This window comes from Marmota monax, unplaced genomic scaffold (assembly GCF_021218885.2).
Source record: "Marmota monax isolate L192 unplaced genomic scaffold, Marmota_monax_Labrador192_F-V1.1 WCK01_AAM20220418_F8-fsc00061, whole genome shotgun sequence".
Taxonomy (NCBI): Eukaryota; Metazoa; Chordata; class Mammalia; order Rodentia; family Sciuridae; genus Marmota; species Marmota monax.
In genome coordinates, this window is record NW_026695230.1 from 15,292,993 (window position 1) to 15,314,490 (window position 21,498).

General features: G+C 42.7%; 1 protein-coding gene across 6 annotated transcripts in view; it reads left to right on the forward strand.

The window, feature by feature from the left end:
- Irag1 (inositol 1,4,5-triphosphate receptor associated 1) overlaps positions 1-15,354 on the forward strand; it is a 119,240-nt gene extending 103,886 nt beyond the window's left edge. For all 6 annotated transcript variants that reach the window (XM_046438036.2, XM_046438037.2, XM_046438042.2 and 3 more), the window contains 3 exons: positions 7,271-7,390; positions 8,638-8,772; positions 11,888-15,354. In XM_046438036.2, coding sequence (XP_046293992.1) covers positions 7,271-7,390; positions 8,638-8,772; positions 11,888-12,131 — 499 coding nt within the window. In that variant the 3' untranslated portion in view covers positions 12,132-15,354. The remainder of the gene's footprint in view (positions 1-7,270; positions 7,391-8,637; positions 8,773-11,887) is intronic.
- Positions 15,355-21,498: the final 6,144 nt, after the last annotated feature.

Here is a 21,498-nt window from a genome sequence, read left to right on the forward strand (position 1 = left end):
CCCACACTCTGATCAGCATGGAGCAGGACCTGAACTCTGTAAAACTAATGTGCAGCTGAGAGCTTCTGTCCAAAGCAGTGGAGATCAAGAACATGATGGTAGGAGAAACTGGGGTACAAAGTCGGGGATGGCAGGCAACAGCCCCATATCTAGAATGTCAATGAGTGAAGATCAATGATGGTGTCAGCTTGGCAACACTTTAGAATCAGGAGAGAAAGAGCCAGAGTGAAAATCAGGGTAAGGTAAGTAAGAGGTTCCCAGGAAGGTATCTGAAGTTCCCTCCCAGGGCTGACCAGAGAGATGGCCACTCGCCATGTATGCTGCAACCCGTCCTGCAAGGATGCTGTGAAGAGGGGAGGGAGGAGTCAAAGGAGAGGGTCGGGACTAATAACAGCTTTTCTCTCCAGATTTATAAAAGGTGCTAAGTGATTTCCATCTGAATTCATGAAACTGGAAACATTTTAGACTAATATGGAGATAGTTGGTGAGTGAAAATGAATTCACACCTTCTGTTCTAGACACAGATGCAGTCCATTCTAGCTACCCTGTCCAAACTGTTAAAGAACAATAATGTGGTATAATTTAGTAGCCAGTGCTTTCTAGATTGTCGTATTCAACTTCATGTTGAAGATCGAATAGCCTGTGGCTAGTTCACAAATTCTTGAGAGCTGACTGCACTGCACAAAGTGGTTTGAGAGAATTCTGGGCCTTGTGTCTTGTAAGTCATCTGGTGATAAACTCTTCTTCATTCAACTAGGCCTAGGAATGCGCGGACTTAAACACAGGTAGAGAGTTGTATTCAAAGTTAGAGATTAAAAAGAACAAAGCTTGGGTTGGGGTTGTGACTCAGTGGTAGAGCGCTTGCCTAGCATGTGTGAGGCACGGGTTCAATTCTCAGCACCACATACAAATACATAAAATAAAGGTCCATCAAAAACTTAAAAAAATATTTTAAAAAATAAAAACAACAAAGCTCAAGAGTAGTTCCACACCTCAGAAGAGCTGAATATTTGTAGCCTTTTATTCTTTCATTCCTGTAACATTTAATCACAGAGGGCCAGGCACATAGAAGGCTCTCAAGGAGCTTCAGTCAGTGGGAAAGGCAGATCGGAAACAGCCTATTATTTCACCAGTGTGCTGGGTGTTACTGGAAGGAAGTTCAGGTTGCTAAGGGAGCAACACACAAGAAAATGAGCAGCTAACCCAGTGTTGGTATAGGATAGCAGGAAGGAGGGGCTTAGAAAAAAAATCCCCCTAGGAACTTACTTTTAATGTGCATCTGAGGGGGAATATTACTTTTCAAGTGAAACCTACAGGTTATATAATTAGCAAGGAGTACAGGAAGGAGGTTCTGAGGCAAAAAGGTGTGGAGTGTTTAAGGAATGATGATGATGATGATGATGATGATGAGATAATGATAATAATTTTATTTACTGCGTATTTTTTGTGTGCCAAGTGTTTTATTAATTGCTTTACATGAGAATCTTATTTAATCCTTACAACAATCCCATACATATTTTATAGGTGAGGAAACTGATGCTCAGAGAAATCATCACTTACCTGAGCTCATGCGACATAACATCTTAATAGACCCTCCCACTAGAAAAACAGGGGAAGTTTAGTGTGACTATTGGGTAGAGGATGGATTTAAGAGCTTTTTTGTTTTTTTTAAAGAAACTTGTGATTGGACGGACGCACAGAGGAGGGGTGGGGAGCATGGCATGTGTGGAATTAATCACTAGGGGATTATCAGAGACATGATGTGGATGATACACAAGGCTAGTTGCTCAAAGGGGCCTTTATACTATGTACCATGGTAGAGTGTTAAGCAAAATTTCTAAAATCATAATCTTCTAACACTTTTGCAGTAGCTAGGATAAACACTAGGGTAAACCACTTAAATATATCATATGCCATTAAATTTGTACAGTAAGCACCCCTCCCCCTTGCTGATAGTATTCTGGAGTAAATTGTCCTCCAATAAACTTGTTGGAATCTGGACCCAGGAATCTGGGACCAAATAACAGTTAGTTCCACTAACTCCAGTCATCTGGGCTGGTCTTGTCAGAGTGAGCCAGGGCAATGGTGGTAGCTTAGAAATATTGCTGAGCCCAGGAAGATAACATCTGTCCTTTGGAAAGGATTGTAGTCACTTTCAAATATTGTTTAATATGTGGAGAAAACTGAATGTAATAAACCTGCCTAACAGCACATTTTGACTAAACAGCTCCTCACTTTACTAAGAGCTCAGGATACTGACAAGCACTTTGACCTGGTGGACATGTGAGAACAATGAGCTTCATTTTAATGAATCACCCCAGAAAGAAGGTACATAGGATTTCAGGCTGGGGATGGATGCCAAGATCTGTAAGTATTTGGCCCAGAAAATCCCTGTGGTAGGCACAGGCTGTGCTCAGCACTCATTTATAGACATGGAAAGATTCCTTTAGCCCAACCCAAACACTGGGTTCTCAGCAAACACAGAGAGAACCCGCCCATTTCACAAGATTGGTAGACAGAGACTGGATAGATACATCTTGAAGAAGACAGGGCAACTCAACAAACTCCCAAAAGTACCTGCTGTATGCCAAGCATCATTTTGACTCAAACACAGTCCCTCCCCCTGTGGCAACAGTCATACAGAGGAATGCACAGGAATATAAAAATGCCCTCTGTCTTAGCCATGGTGTCATGGTGTCATGGGAGGGGTGAGAAAGCAGAGGGAGAGGGAGAGATCAACTTTAACCAGAGCTTGTGGGGGAAGGGAGAACATCAGCAAAAGCTTCATAGAGGAGGTTTTGAACTGAGTCGTAAAGATATGTAAGGATAAATGTCTAGGGAATTGGAGAAGATATGTAGGGAACTGCAAGCTCAGTCTAGAGGTTAGGAGATGACAGTGAACAGCTTGCGTACTGTGTGTCTGCCCCACCTCCAATCCTATTGATCCTGTCCCACTTGAAGCAAAGGCCCTCCACACTCCAAATCTGCAGCCTGTGAAAGAAGCACAGCATCGCTGGCTGTGCTCCAGCCTGCAGGTGGGGATGGCTTAACTCAGCAGGTACCTGGGAGCCTGTAAGGGTCCGGTGAACGTCGGAGGAAGAGACCACCAAGAGACCGACTCATGCAACCACAAAAGGGGGTTTATTGAAGAATCCAGTGCTCTCAACAAGGGAGAGTGGCCCAGAGCCCCCAGCAGGGGTTGAGCAGTGCTTAAGTACACTTTTTGGGGAGGGCGGGGGCTTTGCATACATCAGAGCAAATCATCATGAGGCGCGGGAAAATCAAACAACAATTCTTAAACATGATTAGTACATTCATTGGCGGGAACAGGTCAGGTGGGAGTGATAGGTCAATCCTAAGAAGGGGGGTACATTCAAACTGATTGGTTTGGGCCCTGAGATGCCTACGTGCCAAGCTGCACAGGGTCCTAGGTTATTAAACAACTAAATGGTCAGGGGGTATATCTACTGAGCAGTCCCGGGAATTGTCCTAACAGCTACAGGAATTTCAGGTTTTGGGTGTAGCATAGGAACTTAACAATACCTGGTCCTTTACATTTTAACTCAGGCTTTGCAGCTTAGAAACTTTACGATACCCGGTCTTTTACACTTTAACTTCAATTTCTTTTACTCTTACAAGCCCACACACTACTCAGAGCTCCAGGGAAAGACTTCTACTGAAAGAGAGGCTTAGGGAGACTAGGAAATGCGTCTTGACACAAATTTAGAAGACCAAAGTGAGAGTCCCAGCAGCAATAATGTGACTTGTAGGCAAGTCACATACTCAACCCAAGCTTGGGTTTGTTGTCTGTCAGGTGGGATCATGTCTTGCCTGGTGGCAGATGGTGCAATCAAAAGCATGGGCAGGTGTTGGGCTACACAGGGTCCAGTTTGATTTGGAGCTGGTCATTTAACTTCTCTGAGACTTGGTTTCTTCACCTATAAAACTGAGAACAGTAATTCCTTATAGGGTCATCCATAAGTCCTAAGTGAGCTCCTAGAACAGAGACTGGTATAGTGTTAGCTCTTCTTGTCATTGGGAAAATCAAGGGAGAGAACATATGTGAAAGTCCCATAAGGGAGCTGAAATGGACAGAAGGACAGAAGGTCCATGTTGAAGGGTGAATAAAATAGACTTCTGGGCTCTACCAAGGAAGTTTGTCTCTAGAGAGCAGTGGTGGCCCAAGGACTTAAGATTTGTTTAAGGTCATGTGGTCAGCAAAACTAGAAGGTGCCTGTGTATGCTATGGTACGTGAGTCATGCACTGAGAAAAATTTAAAGCAATCTTAGGTAAATTTCATGTAAATTATACCATACCTAACATTAGTTCACATTTAGAGTTCCTATGACTTTGAGTTGTCAGAGTAACCTATATCAAGTTCTCCCTTGAAGATGTAAAAATAATCACCTGGTAATTTATCAGCTTTTATTTTCTTTTACTGGATGAGGTTTGAAGGAAGCTCAGCTTGCTCCCAACATTTACCAATACATCAACTGAATAACAGTAACAATAATACTAATAGATATCATTTGTCCAGTGCCATATTCCAGAAAGTATATTTATGTTTCTCCATTAACTCTAACACCACCACCATCAAGTATGTATTATTGCCCCCATTTTACAGCTGAGGATCTGCAGTTCAGGAAGGCTAAGTAACTCACATGTGTTGGAGCTGGGATCTGGACCCAGGCTTGCCTCGTGCCTTCTTTTCCCCTGTCCTCCTTCAAACTTTCTTAACTTTAATAAACCTCTAAGGTTGGTAGCTGTAGAGAAAAGAAAAAGCGTGATAGCAAATATCTAATATATAAATATATTTCTTAAAAGAATTACTGTCCCTGCCCTTGGCTGTAGCTATGTTTTTCTTCTCTTGCTCCAGTCATTTGGACAAATAGGAAACTGCACATTAGGCAAAGGTCACATGGAAGGGAGTGGATAATGTAATTTGCAAAAGGAGAAATGTTATGAATAACTGGTATTTTTAGAGTGTTATCTTTCTTGTCCACAATGGGTTTTGGTTTCCAGTCTGATGAAATGTAAATCCTACAAGGTCTAAGGGAAAAACTAAGAGATGGGAAACTGATGCCAAGAATGAGGAGCAGATACAAAGCTCACTCATAAACCCTGCCTGAGGTCAGGGAGGGATGGCAGCTGCGATCTCTCAGAGTCCTGGCTGGAAAGCCCTGCTCACAGTTTTGCCTTGTTTGACGGTTCCTCCATGACAACATTCCTCCCATCGGGATCCTGGATGCCTCAGTGGGCTGCAGGATGTGTAGGGAAGGCATGGCCTTGAAACCTGATCTCTCCATACTTCAAATAAAGACTCAGCACTGCTCAGCCGACCTGCTGTGGTTTTCTAATATGTTTATTTTCCTACTTTCCCACATGACTCTTATACTTTCTGCTTCCTCCAACTTTTTTAGGGCCCTCTATCTCTCCCTCTCAGTAAATAACCTCCTATTTTATGAGACATTTAAGCTGCCTGTCAGTAGGAGCCCTCTCATCTTCCCTCATCAGACCCCCAAGATGTCTCCATCTTCTTCTTTCCTCTGTTGTGACCAAGGGATCCAGATTGTGAAGCCTCTGCTCCTGAGCCACCCCTGAGCTGCCTGGAGGAGAAGTCTTCGTTACTTTAGTCAAAGTCTTTGCTCCTTTGGTCATCCCTTTTTTTAAAAAAAAAAAATCCCTCTCCTGGATTTTTGATGTTCAAATGTGACATCGATTCTTGGCCACTTCTTTGGCTAACTGCTTCCTCCAAAATACTCCTCGGTCCTCAACCGAGTTAAATGCCTGTGTCTCTGCCTGTCTCACCTCCCTTTCCTTCCTAAATCCACTCGATCTGTCCTTGGCTCTCACCCGTACCTCAAGGCTCATTTTGACCTCTGTATTATCATATCTATAGTCACTTGTTCCTTCAGACTCTCTGAAGATACAGGGAGATACAGTGAACTCTCCCTTGCAACACTCTCTCCATTCCTAGTGCCCAAGGCTCCATACTCTTCTGCTCTCTCTTGCCTTTCCAGTAACTACTTCTGAATTGCCTCTGGAGGTTCCTCCTTCTCCACCTAAGTGAGGAGATACTAGAGATTTGGTCCACAGGTCCTTTCTTATCTTTCCTCATGCTATCTCCAGGCAATCTTAACCAATCCCATAGGTTTAAGTATCATCTATATTCTGATGATGTCAATGTACATCTCCAGCTGAGAATTCTTCTCTGCCTCACTTGGGCATGAACAATTATCCTCTTGACCTCTCCATTTGAATACCTCACATTCACAGCAACTTTATCTTTTCCAAAAGTTAACTCCCACCATGATGACTCTTTGCGCAACTCCAGTGTCCCAGCACCTTTGTGCTTTCAGTCTTTATATATCCTGTATCCTCTACCTGGGATGATTTTTGTGTGCCATAGACACAGCTGCACTTTTATCTTTTAGGCCTGTGCTTCGATTTCAGCACTTCAGAGAGGCCTTTTCTGACCATTCACTCTAAACACATTCTCTCATTATTTTCTGTCACTACATAGTTTTTTTCATAAGTATCATAATGTAGTAAATTACAAATTTTTTCTTTCCTTTTTTGGGGGAGAGGGGATGGGGATGGGAGTCTTTCTCTTCTGAGAAGCTCCTCAATAGCAAAAACCATCTTGTTATTTTCTTTTTTGTTAGTGGGGATTGAACACAGGGGCACTTTACCACTAGGCTACATCTCCAGCCTTTTTTCTTTTGAGACAGGGTCTTGCTGAATTGCTGAGGCTGGCCTTGAACTTGTGATCCTCCTGCCTCAGCCTCCCAAGTCACTGGGATTACAGGCATACATCACCACAACCAGCTCTCCTTTTGTTATTTCCTAATGTGTTCTAAGCACATTGCAATTGCCTGCAGCTTAGATAACTAAGATAATTAATTCAGTAGCTGTTTGAAAGAGTAAATAAGGTCATGAGAATATTTTGATTCACCCTCACTTTCCTCATCTCAGTGCCTTGAAGCTCTGAATCTGTCCACTTATAGCATCCCCTGGAATAAGAATTAAGGTGGATTTGGGCACATGAGAAGAGAAGCTGGTACAGTTTTTGATGGTCTAGGAAAGATTCATAGAGTAGAACTTCATAAAATCTTTTCTCAGAGCAGAAGGATTTTAAAAAAATCTAAAAGCTGAAGAAAGAGCTGATTTTCTTACTTGTAATCAGGAATCAGGCCAAAAACATGGCTTTGTTTGCAGATGCTCAACCTTTCCCTAAAATGATACCCTGTGCTTCCCCCTTCCCTCTAGTGGAAAGACAAATGGGGAGCCAGATTGTGAAGCCTCTGCTCCTGTGCCACCCCCGAGCTGTCTGGAGGAGATTAGCAAAGAGACCAAGGCCAGGGTGGAGGAAGAAGCCTACAACAAGGGGTGAGTCAGACCTCGGCCAGCCCGGGGGCACCTGGCAGATCTCAGAAGATACCTTCCCACTGGCCTTTTCTTTTCCTAAGAGGTTTTGGGGAGGCAACCAGTGACCCCAGGGCCTCCTAACCCCCATAGGAAAAGTGTAAGACTATTACACAGGAAGAACAGAAGGAAGCTGGGAAGGAGGGTGTGGTTAGGCAATAATAGACTGCTCTCTTTTTAGGCTTGAATACTACTGCTGGGAATGATCTGGAAATCAGGGGCTCAGGGTAGGTTCCTCTTGGTGGTGCTTGAGGTTTCCCAACACATGCAAGAAGCAGCCATGTTGCTGCCAACCATTACCCAGGGGCAGCTGCAACTCTGCTTCCTAGAACTGCCCTGTCATCCCCTCCTCCTCTAAACTAGAGTCCCCTCCAGCTTCCAACCATCCCCTTCTCTAACTGAGCTGCAGGAGCACCTAAGGCTGACTGTTAGTCACTGGGGAGATGGCACTGAGCAGGCCCAGACCCCAAGATAGAGAATCACCTCCAACCTGGCTTGATGCCCCCCCCACAGCTCCTGAGGGAGATACAGCTTCCTGCCCATCAGAACCCCGGAGCATCTGTGTGGCAGTCACACATAGTGGGGGGACTGTTCCAGCCAAATCACTAAGTTAAGCACCATGCTATAGGACAAGTAAACATATGTTCAGGACAATACTGATCCTGGGAGAAGGAAATCAGAAGGTTCTCTTGGGAAAGCCTATCTTTTCACCTACAACTGTTACCTACCCTCAGAATGTGTGGGGGCAAACTCCTCCATTGTTTTGTGAATATTTACCGACTACTCCTCTAGGCTGAGCCCTGGCACTTCTGAAAACTGTCCTGTGCCCTCTGAGATGGGGATTCACCCTCTCTGTTTTACCAATGAGAAGATGAAGTTCCAAGGGTTACACAGAGAACAAATGCAATCTTATCTCTACAGTATGTTTTGTAGGATAAGAATCCAGGAGACCCTGTGCCCGCATTTTTTTTCCCTGTCAGTTTGTCACAGTGTCACATAAACAGGAAGGATGACTGAGGAGTGAGGGGAAATGGTACTGACATGAGCCACGTTGGGGTTCAGTGAAGCTTCCCAGCTTTTTCCTGTTGTGTGGAATCACAGGAAGTGCATCATTAATGGAGGTGCTCAAGTCCCCTCCCCTAGGAACTCAGGAAAGGATGCTCCTCCATGCCTGGCCCTTCCAGATCCAGTTGTTCCTTTTTGCCTTCCAGATATCAGGAAGGTCTAAAGCAGACCAAAGAACTTCAAGGCCTGAAGGAAGAAGAAGAAGAACAGAAGAGTGAGAGTCCTGAGGAACCTGAGGAGGTAGAAGAAACTGAGGAAGAGGAAAAGGACCCGAGAAGCAGGTGGGAAGCTGTGTGTGGAGACCTGAGATTTACTGAAAATGGATTATGCTTCATTTATTTGCTGAATTGCACAAAATCTCTGGAAATGTCAGTCCAGGGCAGTAGTAGGTCTGGGGCCCCAGTATGGCCAACAGAGAGACCAAGAGGGCACTCAAGATGGAGAGGTGGTAGAGGAAATTAAGTGCAAAAAATAGTTCACAATGGAATATTTGCAAGAATTGAGGGGTCAGAGGTGGTCATGGGCAGGACAGACAGCAATCAAGAGCTCTTATAAGCTGAGAGAGAGTAAAGGATCCTGAATAGACTCCCTCCCAGCCTAGTCATGATCAGCTCATTTTTCAGCCTGACTCAGGAACAATCCAAAACCAAGGAAAGATTCAACCAAGAGGGTTCAGCCTGCCTGAGTCAACCTCATTGCTCAAGGGAAATGGCATCTAGGAGAGCTGGGGAAGTGCTTCCCCAATGCTGGGACACATGGCCTCTCCTGAAGGAACCTCAAGCAGCTAGATGCTGTTCTCCTTATGGCTCCTCCTTCTTGGGGGTCCTCTGATTTTATCTTTTAGGCCATCACACTGCCTTTCTTCTCTTTAATGTCATCAAGCCCAAGTCCAGACAAGCCCTTCCTTTGGCATCCTGAATACAGTGAAGACAGGCTAGAACTTCTAACGCTACCAAACACTGAGGAAAAAAAGAGAGAGAGAGAAATAAACAGAGAGAGTACAAGGAATATAAACAAAGTTTACAAAGCACAGGCAGTATTTATCTAGCTTATTTTGATCTCAGGCAATTGTCACCCCCTTCCATTTCATAACAGGGGAAATAAGGCTTTGCCTGGAGTCCATTTCTGCCAGCTGGTTATAAGTACTTGGCAATGACCACCTGTAGCATCCATCACTCAAGAGTGTCCTCTTGATCATTCTGATCCTGAGAGAGCTTGTTCTGTCTCCCAACTTCTGCTCCCCCTTGGATTTGCTTTTTGGTTTTGAGAAAAGACCTCTTCATCAGGTGACAGATACCAGGTGTGAGCACAGCCCTCAGAAGGGTCTACGTCCTTCAGCACAAGGATGTAGCTTCAGCTTTTCAGGCCTAGCAGTGTGGTGTCATCTTCTCCATAAGGGCTGAGGTTGCTATCATATTAGCCTCAAGAGCTGTTGTCTTCAATGCCAGGTGATCCTTGTCCACCTGAGCCTCTTAGACACACAGTTGCCTGCAGACACCTGCTCTCAAACATGATCCTGTGGCCATGAAACTTTGGTACCTCACTAACAAGCCAGGTCAGAAGTTATTAAAAATTCCACGTCCTATTTTAGTGCATTTTAAAAACATAAAAGCTAAGTCCAGCAGCTGGCCCCTTATAGAGATTCAACATGAAACACAAGTGTCTTTTTTTTCCTGAGTTTCTACTCTGTTATATGCCATAATGTAATCTGTTATAAGCATTGCTTTCTGGAGGATTGGTTTAAAACAAGTGTGGGTGAGTCAATCCAACATGTTAACAATATTCAAACAGAGAATACATCTGGCATTGATAAGACATTGAACAATTGAGACTTATGATGTGTGACATGAAACTTTGTCTTTTTCCTGACATTTTTTCAAGTCACTCTACAAGGTTAAAATGATATTTAGACAGGTTCCTTTATTTTACTCTTAACTCTAAGAAAACAAGTTTATTTACAACAACCAAAAAATTGACTTCCATAGGAATTCTTTTTCTAATCTAACTCTTTATTGTTGCATCTCAATTGTGCAGGATGATGGGTAATTTATTGTGGCATATTCATACATACATGAAAATACAATTTGATCATGCTAACCTAATTTAATCTCTGACTTCTCTTATAGACCAGAAATGGATAACTACCTAAGGGTCACAAAGTGAGGTCTTTTTTTTGCTACTGGGGATTGAACCCAGTTGTGCTTTACCACGGAGCTACATCACCAGTCCTTTTTATGCCTTATTTTTGGATCTCACTAGTTGCTTAGAGCCTCTCTAAGTTACTGAGGCTGGCCTTGAACTTGTGGTCTTCCTGCCTCAGGCTCCTGAATTGCTGGGATTACAGGTGTGCACCACCAAAGCCAGGACTTAACCTCCTTTGTAGTCTCACTTTAACATAGGGTTAGGGTGGGATTCTTCCCACTCTAGTAACCTGTTTGGGGGCATGAAAATATAGCTCCAAAGAGTGACTCCATTTTGGCATCCAGTCATATCTTAAAAGGATCAAAAGAATCTAAATAGGACTGAAAGGAAATAAGGCTTGCATTTCCAAGCTCTACCTTCTCAATAATTGTGAAAATAGCTAGTAGTTTTCATATCAGCCAGCATGCTCTTTTTTTTATTGCTAAATTGTGCCTGAAATGATCTGATGGGGTTCTCACATGTACAAGAAACAACTCACTGTTCCCTAAGGCCTTAATATGGGAGGCAAACATTCTGAGCATTTGGCCCCTTTCTAAGGAGTTGAGTTTTTCAATTCATGGCAAGTTTTCCACTCTCTACTAACTCTACCTGAGAGCTCCCTTCTTCTCAGCAACAGGCCTTCTGGTGGAAAATCAAGCTGCTTTTGAGAGCTTAGCACAGTTCTTCCTCTCTGGACACAGTTGGAGATGGAACTGAGAACAATGAGTTATGCTTCTTAGCACTGATGCAGGGTACAGGTTAGAACTTGGAACGGATAGCTAATAAAGCTAAGAGCAGTGGCATGCTGGTGCTATCTGATCCATGGGAGTATGGATCAGCCAACCTTGCACTCTGGGGATCAAGAGAGTGCAGATATCAGTGATCATCCCATGAATAGATTAGAGCATGTGTGAATGGGTGAATAATCAAACAAGTAATAGAATGTTCCTGACCAGTAGCTCTCACCATCAATGCTATAGACCAGTGGTGTCAAAACCATCTAGGGAAATGTGACTATAGATTCCTAGACCATAACTCTGGAGATTCTCATTCAGTAGGCCTGAGGTATTTTGAAAAACTGCTGCCAAGACCCATGCATAGCTGAGAACCACTGCTCTGGATAGCATAGGAGGAATCCCCAGACAGAGAGCATGGGTCTGGGCATCATACATTGGCCCAATATACTAAGCCCTCCACCTGTTTTTTCATTGACAGCAAACTTGAAGAATTGGTCCATTTCTTACAAGTCATGTATCCCAAACTGTGTCAGCACTGGCAAGTGATCTGGATGATGGCTGCAGTGATGCTGGTCTTGACTGTTGTGCTGGGACTCTACAATTCCTATAACTCTTGTGTGGAGCAGGCTGATGGGCCCCTTGGAAGATCCACTTGCTCAGCAGCCCAAAGGGACTCCTGGTGGAGCTCAGGACTCCAGCATGAGCAGCCTACAGAGCAGTAGGAAACCTGATTCCTAGCCAATGCCCTGCTCCAAGACATCAGCCACCACCTTGTCCCCAAGTCTAGTGCATCAGGTTCAGGTCCATGGACATCCTGCCATCCCTCCCGTTGGGGGATGAGGAGGGCTTCTCTTCACACTTGGCACCACTGTGGGAATTATTCAGACCACAGTAACTTGATGTTCTTGGAGGATCAACAAACCTGCTTGGAAAAGCATCTGGTGGATGAAAAAGTGACTGTCACCAAGGAAGTCTAGGCAAAGGGAAGGACTCCTGATCCTAGCTCAGATGGCTAGGGAGAATTAATACACCTTCACTGGGGGACAGTAAGAAGCTCACTCTCCCCTTTTCCTCTCAACAGTTGGGTACCAGGAAGAATTGTGCTGAACAGCTAACAGTGGCCCTAAGAGTCAGACCTAGAATTCCCAGTCACACGTGAATATGTTCCCAATTCCCATCTCATTTTCCATAACATTCCTTTGGCCTCTCCTTTTCCCCTTCAGAATCAGTTTCTTTTCACAGAATAGGAAAGGTTTCTCAGAAAAATGGACAGGCCGGATTTAGCTCAGTGCTTGAAATGAAATATGGGAAGATGCAAATCAAGGTCTGTGCATCTGTACACAAACACAACACCCACAACACGCGTGTGCACGAAGCCAACAACCCTCCAAAAGTGTGCTCTAAAGAAATACGATGCGTGTCAAGCCAACCCATAGATTTTCACTCAGTGTGGGGCAGTCACAGCACCTGTACAGTGAACTATCCACACAGAATGAAGATGTTTGAAAAGCACTGAAAACTTGTGGCTTCTATGGCAGACTTGCTGGTCTCCACGTCAGATGCCAACTCTAAGCTGCTGTACAGCACAGTCTGTTTCCTATTTGTTCTCTCCCTTTGAAAGTAGTTAACCCACCTCTCAAGTGAGCAAGGAGAAATGGTGTGCTTTTAGCTTCAAGGTTTCGCTCTAGGGAGGCCACATGCAAGGGGGAAATTGCACTTTTGGGCTTCCGTTGCAACAGGATTTCCAAACCTCGCATACGCTCCAGAGCATTCCCAATTGTTCAGCACAGAGCTGAAGGAGCAAATCTCCAATTTGATGTCACTCCCCCCCTTTTCAGCCACTGCCTTCATCAGCCCTCATCAGTTTGGTGGTAGTGGTGGGTGTTGGCTTCAGTATGGGTTCTATGTGGTTGCCTTAGGTTTTGTTTGCTATTATTTACTTTTGCAGCCAACATTCATATAGAACTTACTCTGAGCCAAGAACTATTCTCAGTATTATTTGAGAATATTAATTCGTTTAGTCCTCAAGGGGGAAAAAAAAACTCTGAGATGGATATTATTCTTTCCATTTTCAGATAAGGAAACTAAAGCACAAAAAAAGGTAAATAACTTGTTAAGAACAAACAGTAAATCATGGAGCTAGCTCTCCAAACAGGGTGGACTGTTTCCAGGGACTGTACCCTTAACCCCCCGCACTATATTGCTTCTCCAGTGGTCTCCTAGCTGGATGCCTGTCCTTCCAATCTCACTCACCCAATTGGTCCTTCAGCTCTTCCAAGGCACCTCTGCTTCCCAAACTATGGCTGTTTCCCAAACTATTGCTTCCCAAATTATGCTGTTCTAGACCTTCAGTGATTAGTTTTTCTCTTGCTGTTATTTTCTTTTGTTCACTCTTTAGGGCCAAGTGCAAAAATCGCCCCTCCATACAGGCTTTAATGACCTTTTTCCCACACTCTCCCTACACCCAAAATAATGGTTCATACCCTCTGTGCTTTCTGGCTCTTAAGTATTTTCATTATTTACCTATACCCACCATCTATCACCATAATTTATTTCTATTATCTGTTCCTCCAAGCATTTTTCCTCAAAGACAAGAACCATGTCTTACCCATCTGTTGGGTAGGTACCTAACATGGTGGCTGATGCTTGGGAGGGGGTCATTAAATTTTGGTCAAAAGAAGAAGTGGAACATTTAAGGTGGTGGAGAGTACCCTGGGACTGCTGAGATTTTTGCATTTTTCCCAGTACCAGCACCAGCACCACCTCCATCTCTACGAGAAGAGTCACATTTTTGTTGACCTGAGCTTGTTTTAATATTTCTCAGGCTATTCTGTGAAGAGCAGGAATGCAATCAGGCTAGCAGCAACACTGTTTCCAAGTTCAAGGATGGGCTCAACACAATCACTCCCTTCAAATAGTCACCTTTAGTCTAGACCCCACTTTAAAACTGCATGTTTATTGAAGGGGGTGTCCTTTACAGTGGCTGGAAAATGACTGAGAGAGAAGCCCAAACCAGGGTTGACCAAGGATGTGCCATTAAGGTAAAGAGGTACAGACAAAGTGGAGGGACTTTGGAGACATGGGTGGATGGTTTACCTGGCCTCTTCCAACAGGCACAGATACAACTGAAGAAGCTTTAGTTACACAAGGCCCTCAGAGCCAAAGGCAGGCTGTGAATGGAGATCCAGAGAGAATAGCTGTAGAACAAGACTCTAAATGGCCAACATCCAATCTCAGCCCCCCATAAAAAAGGACTAGGCTGAGTTGGCCCATTGCCCACTTGGCATAAGGTTCCCATCCCTGTTTCCAGGTGAGATAAGGCAAGGAGAGCTGGTGCTGATAGCTTCTGCACCTCCAGCTTCCCCTACAGAAAGGCCCTCAGAGAACTTCAGACACAAGCCCTCGCCCACAATACTCCATTTGTGAGTAAGGAAAGTTGAGGAAGAGGACGCTCCAAAAGGGAGCATAAGAGTAGCCATATTTACATAGGCATGGCTGAAAAAGTACTCATCAGTCTGTTTTTTTCTGGAAGCAAAGATCAACCTGAAGAAGTTGTATCTGCTGCCAAAGCAGTTGTGAAAGGGAAGAAGACCTGTATTTCTAATATGACATTGATCTGAAATAAAGTTCCCCTCAAAATGCCTCTGACATTGCTGCTGGAGCCTTAGATGTCTGGTTGCCTACCTTCAGTTACAAAGTGATGTGTGGTTTGCATCATTGTTGACCTCACCTCCTGAAAGTCCTTCACTTTCTGGCTGCCGCAAAGTCGTGTGTGCTGCTCCCCATGAACAGCCTGGCAGAGTCAAACGGGAAGGGAGACGCTGGATTTGTGTATCACTGGCTGTCAGTTGCTAATGTTGTTAAGCCTCACACAGGTGTGCTAGCATTGAACTATAAAGTGTCACATACCTGAGTTTGAAAAATAAAAGCACATTTCTAAACCTTTGGCAGCAGCCAAATGCCTCTTCATTTTATGGAGTGGAGCCACAATCTTATTCCAAACCTGAACAGGATTCCTTTGGATATGAGTTCCTCCCAGAACCAAGCCAGAGGTCCCCAGCTGTGTTAGTCAGCTTTTTTATCACTGTGACTAAAATACCTGACAGTAGCAACTTAAAGGATTTAAAGGAGGAAAGTTTTATTTTCAGCTTACAGTTTCAGAGGCTCAGTACTGAAAAAGTACTGAGTGGAGTCAGCAACTCCACTGCTCTGAGCCTGAGGTGAGGCAGAACATCATGACAGAAGAGTGTGATGGAGAAAAGCTACTCAGCTCAGGGCGCCCAAGAAACAGAGAGAGGGGAGAAGTCAGGGGAGCAAGATATAATCCCCAAGGGCACACTCCCAGAGACTTACTTCCTCCATCCACACCCCACCTGCCTACAGTTACCACCCTGTAGAATAATTCTTTCAAATTATTAATCTATCAATAATTCATCAATTGATTAGGTCACAATTCTCATATTCATTTCACCTCTGAACATTCCTGCATTATCTATCACATAAGCTAATTGAAGAACATCTCATATCCAAACCATTAAGGCAACCATTGGGTCATTGTAATATGAGTTTACCTCACAGGGGCTGGATCAATTCCTGTCCTTCATTCTTTGCCCATTCCTGGTTCTAGTTTCCTGTTTCTTCCTCATATATGATTTTTTTCATTAATATATTTTACTATGTGATAGAAAAAGTTTTCACCAACCCTATTTCCATTTTTCTTTTTTTAAATTTATATATGACAGCGGAATGCATTACAATTCTTATTACCCATATAGAGCACAATTTTCATAACTCTGGTTGTATACAAAGTATATTCACACCAATTCATGTTTTCATACATGTACTTTAGATAATAATGACCATCACATTCCACCATCATTTCTAACCCCATGCCCCTTCCCTATCCCTCCAACCCCTCTCAGGGGAATGTGGACCATGTGGATCTAGTGTCCTAAAAACAAACTCTTCTGCCTAATATTCCACACTTTGTTCATTCTCTTTTCTACTGCTCAAAATCAGAGGATTCTGAGGAGGCGTCTGAAGCCTGATAAGATAAGCAGAACCCCTGAATGGAGCAGGTCTCTGATGCGTACTTACAACATCAAACTGTGACAAGAGTAAGAAGTAAAAGTTTAGTGTGTTAAGCCACTAAAAATCAAGAAAGTTTTTTACAGCAACTTACCTATCCTGAAGAATGTATATATTTGTACCTGAAATAGGGGTGGTTTAATAATAAAATTTTAAAATTTGAGAAAGTGGTTTAACAGTCAAGTATTAAACAACAAGCTAATTTGGGGAGCTGGAAAGATAATGGCCCATGTTGTGAATAAAACAAAAACATTTGGTGAAGTCCTACCCATGATAATTTGAAAGGCATTCCATGGGTACCTTATAATTCTAGAAGAAGTGAGTGGAAGAACAGAAGCATTGGAATATGTGAGCCTCTATTGTCTGCCTTTGACAAGCTATTTCAAGAAAAGGTAGCATTTGCGGTGCTGGGATTGTGGTTCAGTGGTAGAGCACTTGCCTAGCATTTGTGAGGCACTGGGTTCAATTCTCAGCACCATGTAAATAAATTTTTTAAAAGGCCCATCAACAACTAAAAAAGTAACTTAAAAAAAAGAAATAAAAGAAAGAAAGAGAAGCACTTAGGAAAGAATTGCCTATTTTGAAGCAGAAATAAAAAACAATATAGAGAACTTGTAGGGACTTAAGGGTTAGAAAACCTGATTCCTTCTATATCTCAAACAAACTAAATACAAGTTAGAGAGAAAAAGAACCACTAAAATGTCTCAGTTGAACAGACCAACTTAGCCTTATGGAAAAGAATAGATGCAGGATGTGGCTCTCCCATTAGTGGTTCCAAACGAAGTTAGGTTAGCCACAAGAAAGTATTGGGACAGGTAAAGCAGAAACAGATTTAGAAAATAATCCTGACAGAGGATTTGGGCTATGATTATTGGCACATGGAAGCAAATAGATCATAAATCTATATTTGTGAGGGAATCATATTTACAAAGAAACATAAGCCAGAACTGAAAACCTCTTCAGAAAACCACCATTGAGATCCAGCGCTTAGGCCAGTGAGAAGGTGTGCTCCATAATAGCTGCTTCAAATAAGGCCAATAAAAATATATGATGAAAGGCCTCCTAGAAAGAAAACAAGGGCCACAGAGATCAGTGGACACTGGAGTTTCAAAGTAGAATCGGGAGCTAATCAAGGGCGGGTCACGGTGGTAGGCAGAATTTCTAAAATGGGTTCCCAAAGATGCCCACCCCAATCCCTAGAGCATTTGAAAATGAGATATAACTCTTTAAGTTATGTCATAACTTTCACATTATATGGTAAGTTGAACTTAACATAGAAGATTATCCAGGTGAACTCAGTGTAGTTACATGAGCCTTTCAAAGCAGAGAGCTTGCTCTGTTTAGGAGTGGAAATTGGAGAGATGAGAAGGACTGAAAAACTCCTTCAATTCTGCAAGCTAAAAAAATCACTGTTTTGAAACTGAAGGGCCTCTGGGAAATCAGGATCTTATTTCTATAAACTCAAAGAAATGAATTCTTCCATCAACTTGAATGAATTTAGAAGTGGATTCTTCCCCAGCATCTCCAGTAAGAGCCTACCCCAGCTGATATCTTGATTTCAGTCTGGTGAGAACCAGAGCAGAGCTCAGCTACAGCCCACCCAGACTCTGAGCCACAGGAACTATGAGATAATAACTGGGTGTTGCTTTAAGCTTCTAAATCTGTAGTGATTTGTTATGCAGCAATAGAAAACTGATATGACTGTGTTAATGTACTTTTCACCATCATAATGAAAAATCTGACACAGACTACTTATGAAGAAAGTTTATTTTGCTCACAGTGCTGGAGGCTTAAGGGCAAGGTGCCTACGTAAGCTTATTTCTGGTGGAGACCTCTTGGTGAATGGCAGGTGGCAATGGCAAGAGTGTGTGTTGGAGCATGTCTGTCCAAGAAGCAGAGAGAAAGGACGGCAGGGCCAGGCTTGCTTCTTACGTAACAACCCACTCAGGAGAACTACCCAAAGGCGTTGCATGAGAAATGCCTTACATACCCAATGTCCTAAGGACCTCCCAAGGGACTCACTACTTCCCAAAATAGTACATCCTGGAGACCAAGCCTTTAATCACAATGGATCCTTGGGGAACATTCAAATCACATCCAGCCTATAAAAATGACCTTGATAGTATACCTTCATTGGTAGTCCAGAATACTATGGCCTGCTGACTGCTGTGACTCCCATTCTTCCCTTCACCCCTGGGAAATTTTATTGAGGCCATCCTGTTTTACAATCACATTGGGGCACGGGGGTAGTATATAACTTGCTTAGTTCATAGGTCACCAGACAGCAAAGTGCCACTGCCAAAACTGATAGGGAAGACTGAGAATAACAGATATCGTGTACTTTGAGCAGGATATAACCTTGGATTTCCTCCTTTGAGACTAGAGTACCGTATTCTCCATGGGGGGAGGAACAGCAAAGCCAATATTAGGTGATCGGAAGAACCAACTGTAGCAGAGACCTCTCTGTTCACCAAATTGTTTTTCCTTTTACTCCTGAGCACATAGCTAGATAGAACTCCTTTGCAGTTAGGTACAACATGTTACATACTTTCGGCCAATGGACTATTGGTGGGAATTATATATCCCAGGCCTGTGACCTAAAACAATTTCCAGCACCATCCTCTGCACTCTCTTTCTTTGGTTGCTGGCTCTATGTGATGATCTTGGAGAAAACCCAGAAGTACTACTAGGTGATAATAGAGCTACTCAAAGACTGGTGGCAGGACCTTCAGCCTCTAAATAACTGTGTGGGAGTATCTCTCCACCAAACAGACACCCAGCATTACCACCATCACCATGTATCAGCCATTGGATTGTGACATGAAAGAAATTCTTAATTTATTAAGCCATTGAGATTTGGGGATGTTTGTTATAGCAGTTAGACTACACTAATGCTTTTTATTTTGATACTAGGGATTGAACCCAGGGACATTTAACCACTGAGGATCTCACTAAGTTGCTTAGGACTGCACTAAGTTGCTGAAGCTGGCTTTGAATTTGTGATCCTCCCACCTCAGCTTCCCCAGCCAATTACAGGGATTACAGGTGTGCACGACTGTGCCTGGCTAATACATTTTTTAATGATCCTTGTAATATCAGGTACCTTAGAATTATATTATTGTGTTATTTCTAAATTCATATAATTCAGTTTCCTTCTTTGACAGATAACAAACTGACAGAGAAAAATTATTGACTTACTCAAGGTTACATAGATTATGAGTGTTAGAACTTAAACTAAAATGAAGATATTACCCTAGATCCAGTACTCTGGGTCTTACCAGTACTTCTTTGTGTCACATCTCATTTTTTACTGTTTAAATTAGTATTTTCATGTGTCAGATTAAATAGGTAATCGAAGGTCTCATCTGGCTCCAAGTCCATGACCTCTAGGATGGGCTCAGTCCCTATCAGGCCTGGCGGTGGCACTTTGTGGTCTGGTGACCTACAGACTTTTACTCTTGTTTTCCATATGCAGAGAATAAGAAAATCAGCCTGGGTATTCTGTATTTCCTGCTTTCTTTTGAAATTTCGTGGTTGTCCTTTTTATTTTCCTTTATTTTGCACATCTAATTGGGCAACTTTCTTCTTTATGGATTCTCCTTGATGACAGTGTAAACTTCTACCTACAAGTAGACAGTGCTGCTGGTTCTATTTCCTTATCCTGAACATTCTCTCTCAAAATGGTGAAGAGAGATTCTCTGGCAACATTTTCTTTATGCCTCTCCACTAGAGCTTTTTAGCTCTTGACAACAAATTCTTTCAGAACTTACCATAAGTGGGAGATCTAGAAACAGACTGAACATATTCTCACTTAACAAGAGAGGCAGCAAGTTCTGACAAAGAATTTCCAATTACCTTCCAATGGCAGCTTAACTTCTCTCAAAGGAGGTATATATATATATATATTTTTTTTTCTTCCCTTCCAGAAACTGATGATTAAGCATCAGCACAATTATGCAGACTCCCTTTATCCAATAATTCCCTTTCTGTATATTTGTTTCAAAAATCAAGTGTCTTCCAAAAACCAAATTATGGAACCAGCCTAGGTGTCCCTCCACAGATGAATGGGTCAAGGAAATGTAATTTATATACACAATGGAGTTTTATTCAGCCAAAAAGAAAAACGAAATTATGTAATTTGCAGGAAATTGGACAGAATTTGAGACCATTATGTTAAATAAAATAAGTCAAACTCAGAAGATTAAGGGTTATATGTTTCCTCTCATATGAGGAAGTTAGAGAGGAGGAAGGAAAAGAAAGATGGGGTGGGGGATATCTCAGGAAAATCGAAGAGAGATAGTAGAGGAAAGGAAACGGGGTGGGGGCAGGAGGAGGGAAGAAAAGGGGGAAATACCGCAGAGTGCTACAGGCAAATGACATTATTATATTGTATGCACATACTAATATTTAACAACAATCCCATCATTATGTATAACTATAATGCACAGATAAAACATGGGGTGGGGGGAATCAAGTGTCTTCTGATTTCTCATAAGCTATTTCACCCATGCTTACCCTGCATAATTCATTTTTCCCCCTTACTATTTTATTTCCTTTTCCCTTTTTGTAACAGTTTAACAAATTCTTAAAAACTAGCTATCTTTCTAGGCATGGTGCTGGATGTTAAGGACAATTCTGAAGAGGTCATGATTCTCTTTCTACCTGTCTACCTGCCAATGCAATGAGAGGAACATATGTTTTCTAGGTACTAGGAGCCTAGGACTTGTGCTCACCTGAGGAATGAGTCTATATTGCAAATATTTAGGGGCAATTTCCCTGGTCTCTTGGAAGTTGCCTGCATTTGTGCAGAACAGATTCTTTTTTCATTATTTTTTTTTTCTGCACACAGATATCTAACTTCATGGCCAGTACCACTTCTATAGAAAAGAACTTGTCATCCATACCCTTCACATAAAAGACATTCATTTTGGAGAAAAGTTATGAACTTTTGCTCAAGGCATTGCTTGCAAGTCAGAACTTCATAATTGCCATGGAGGGCAA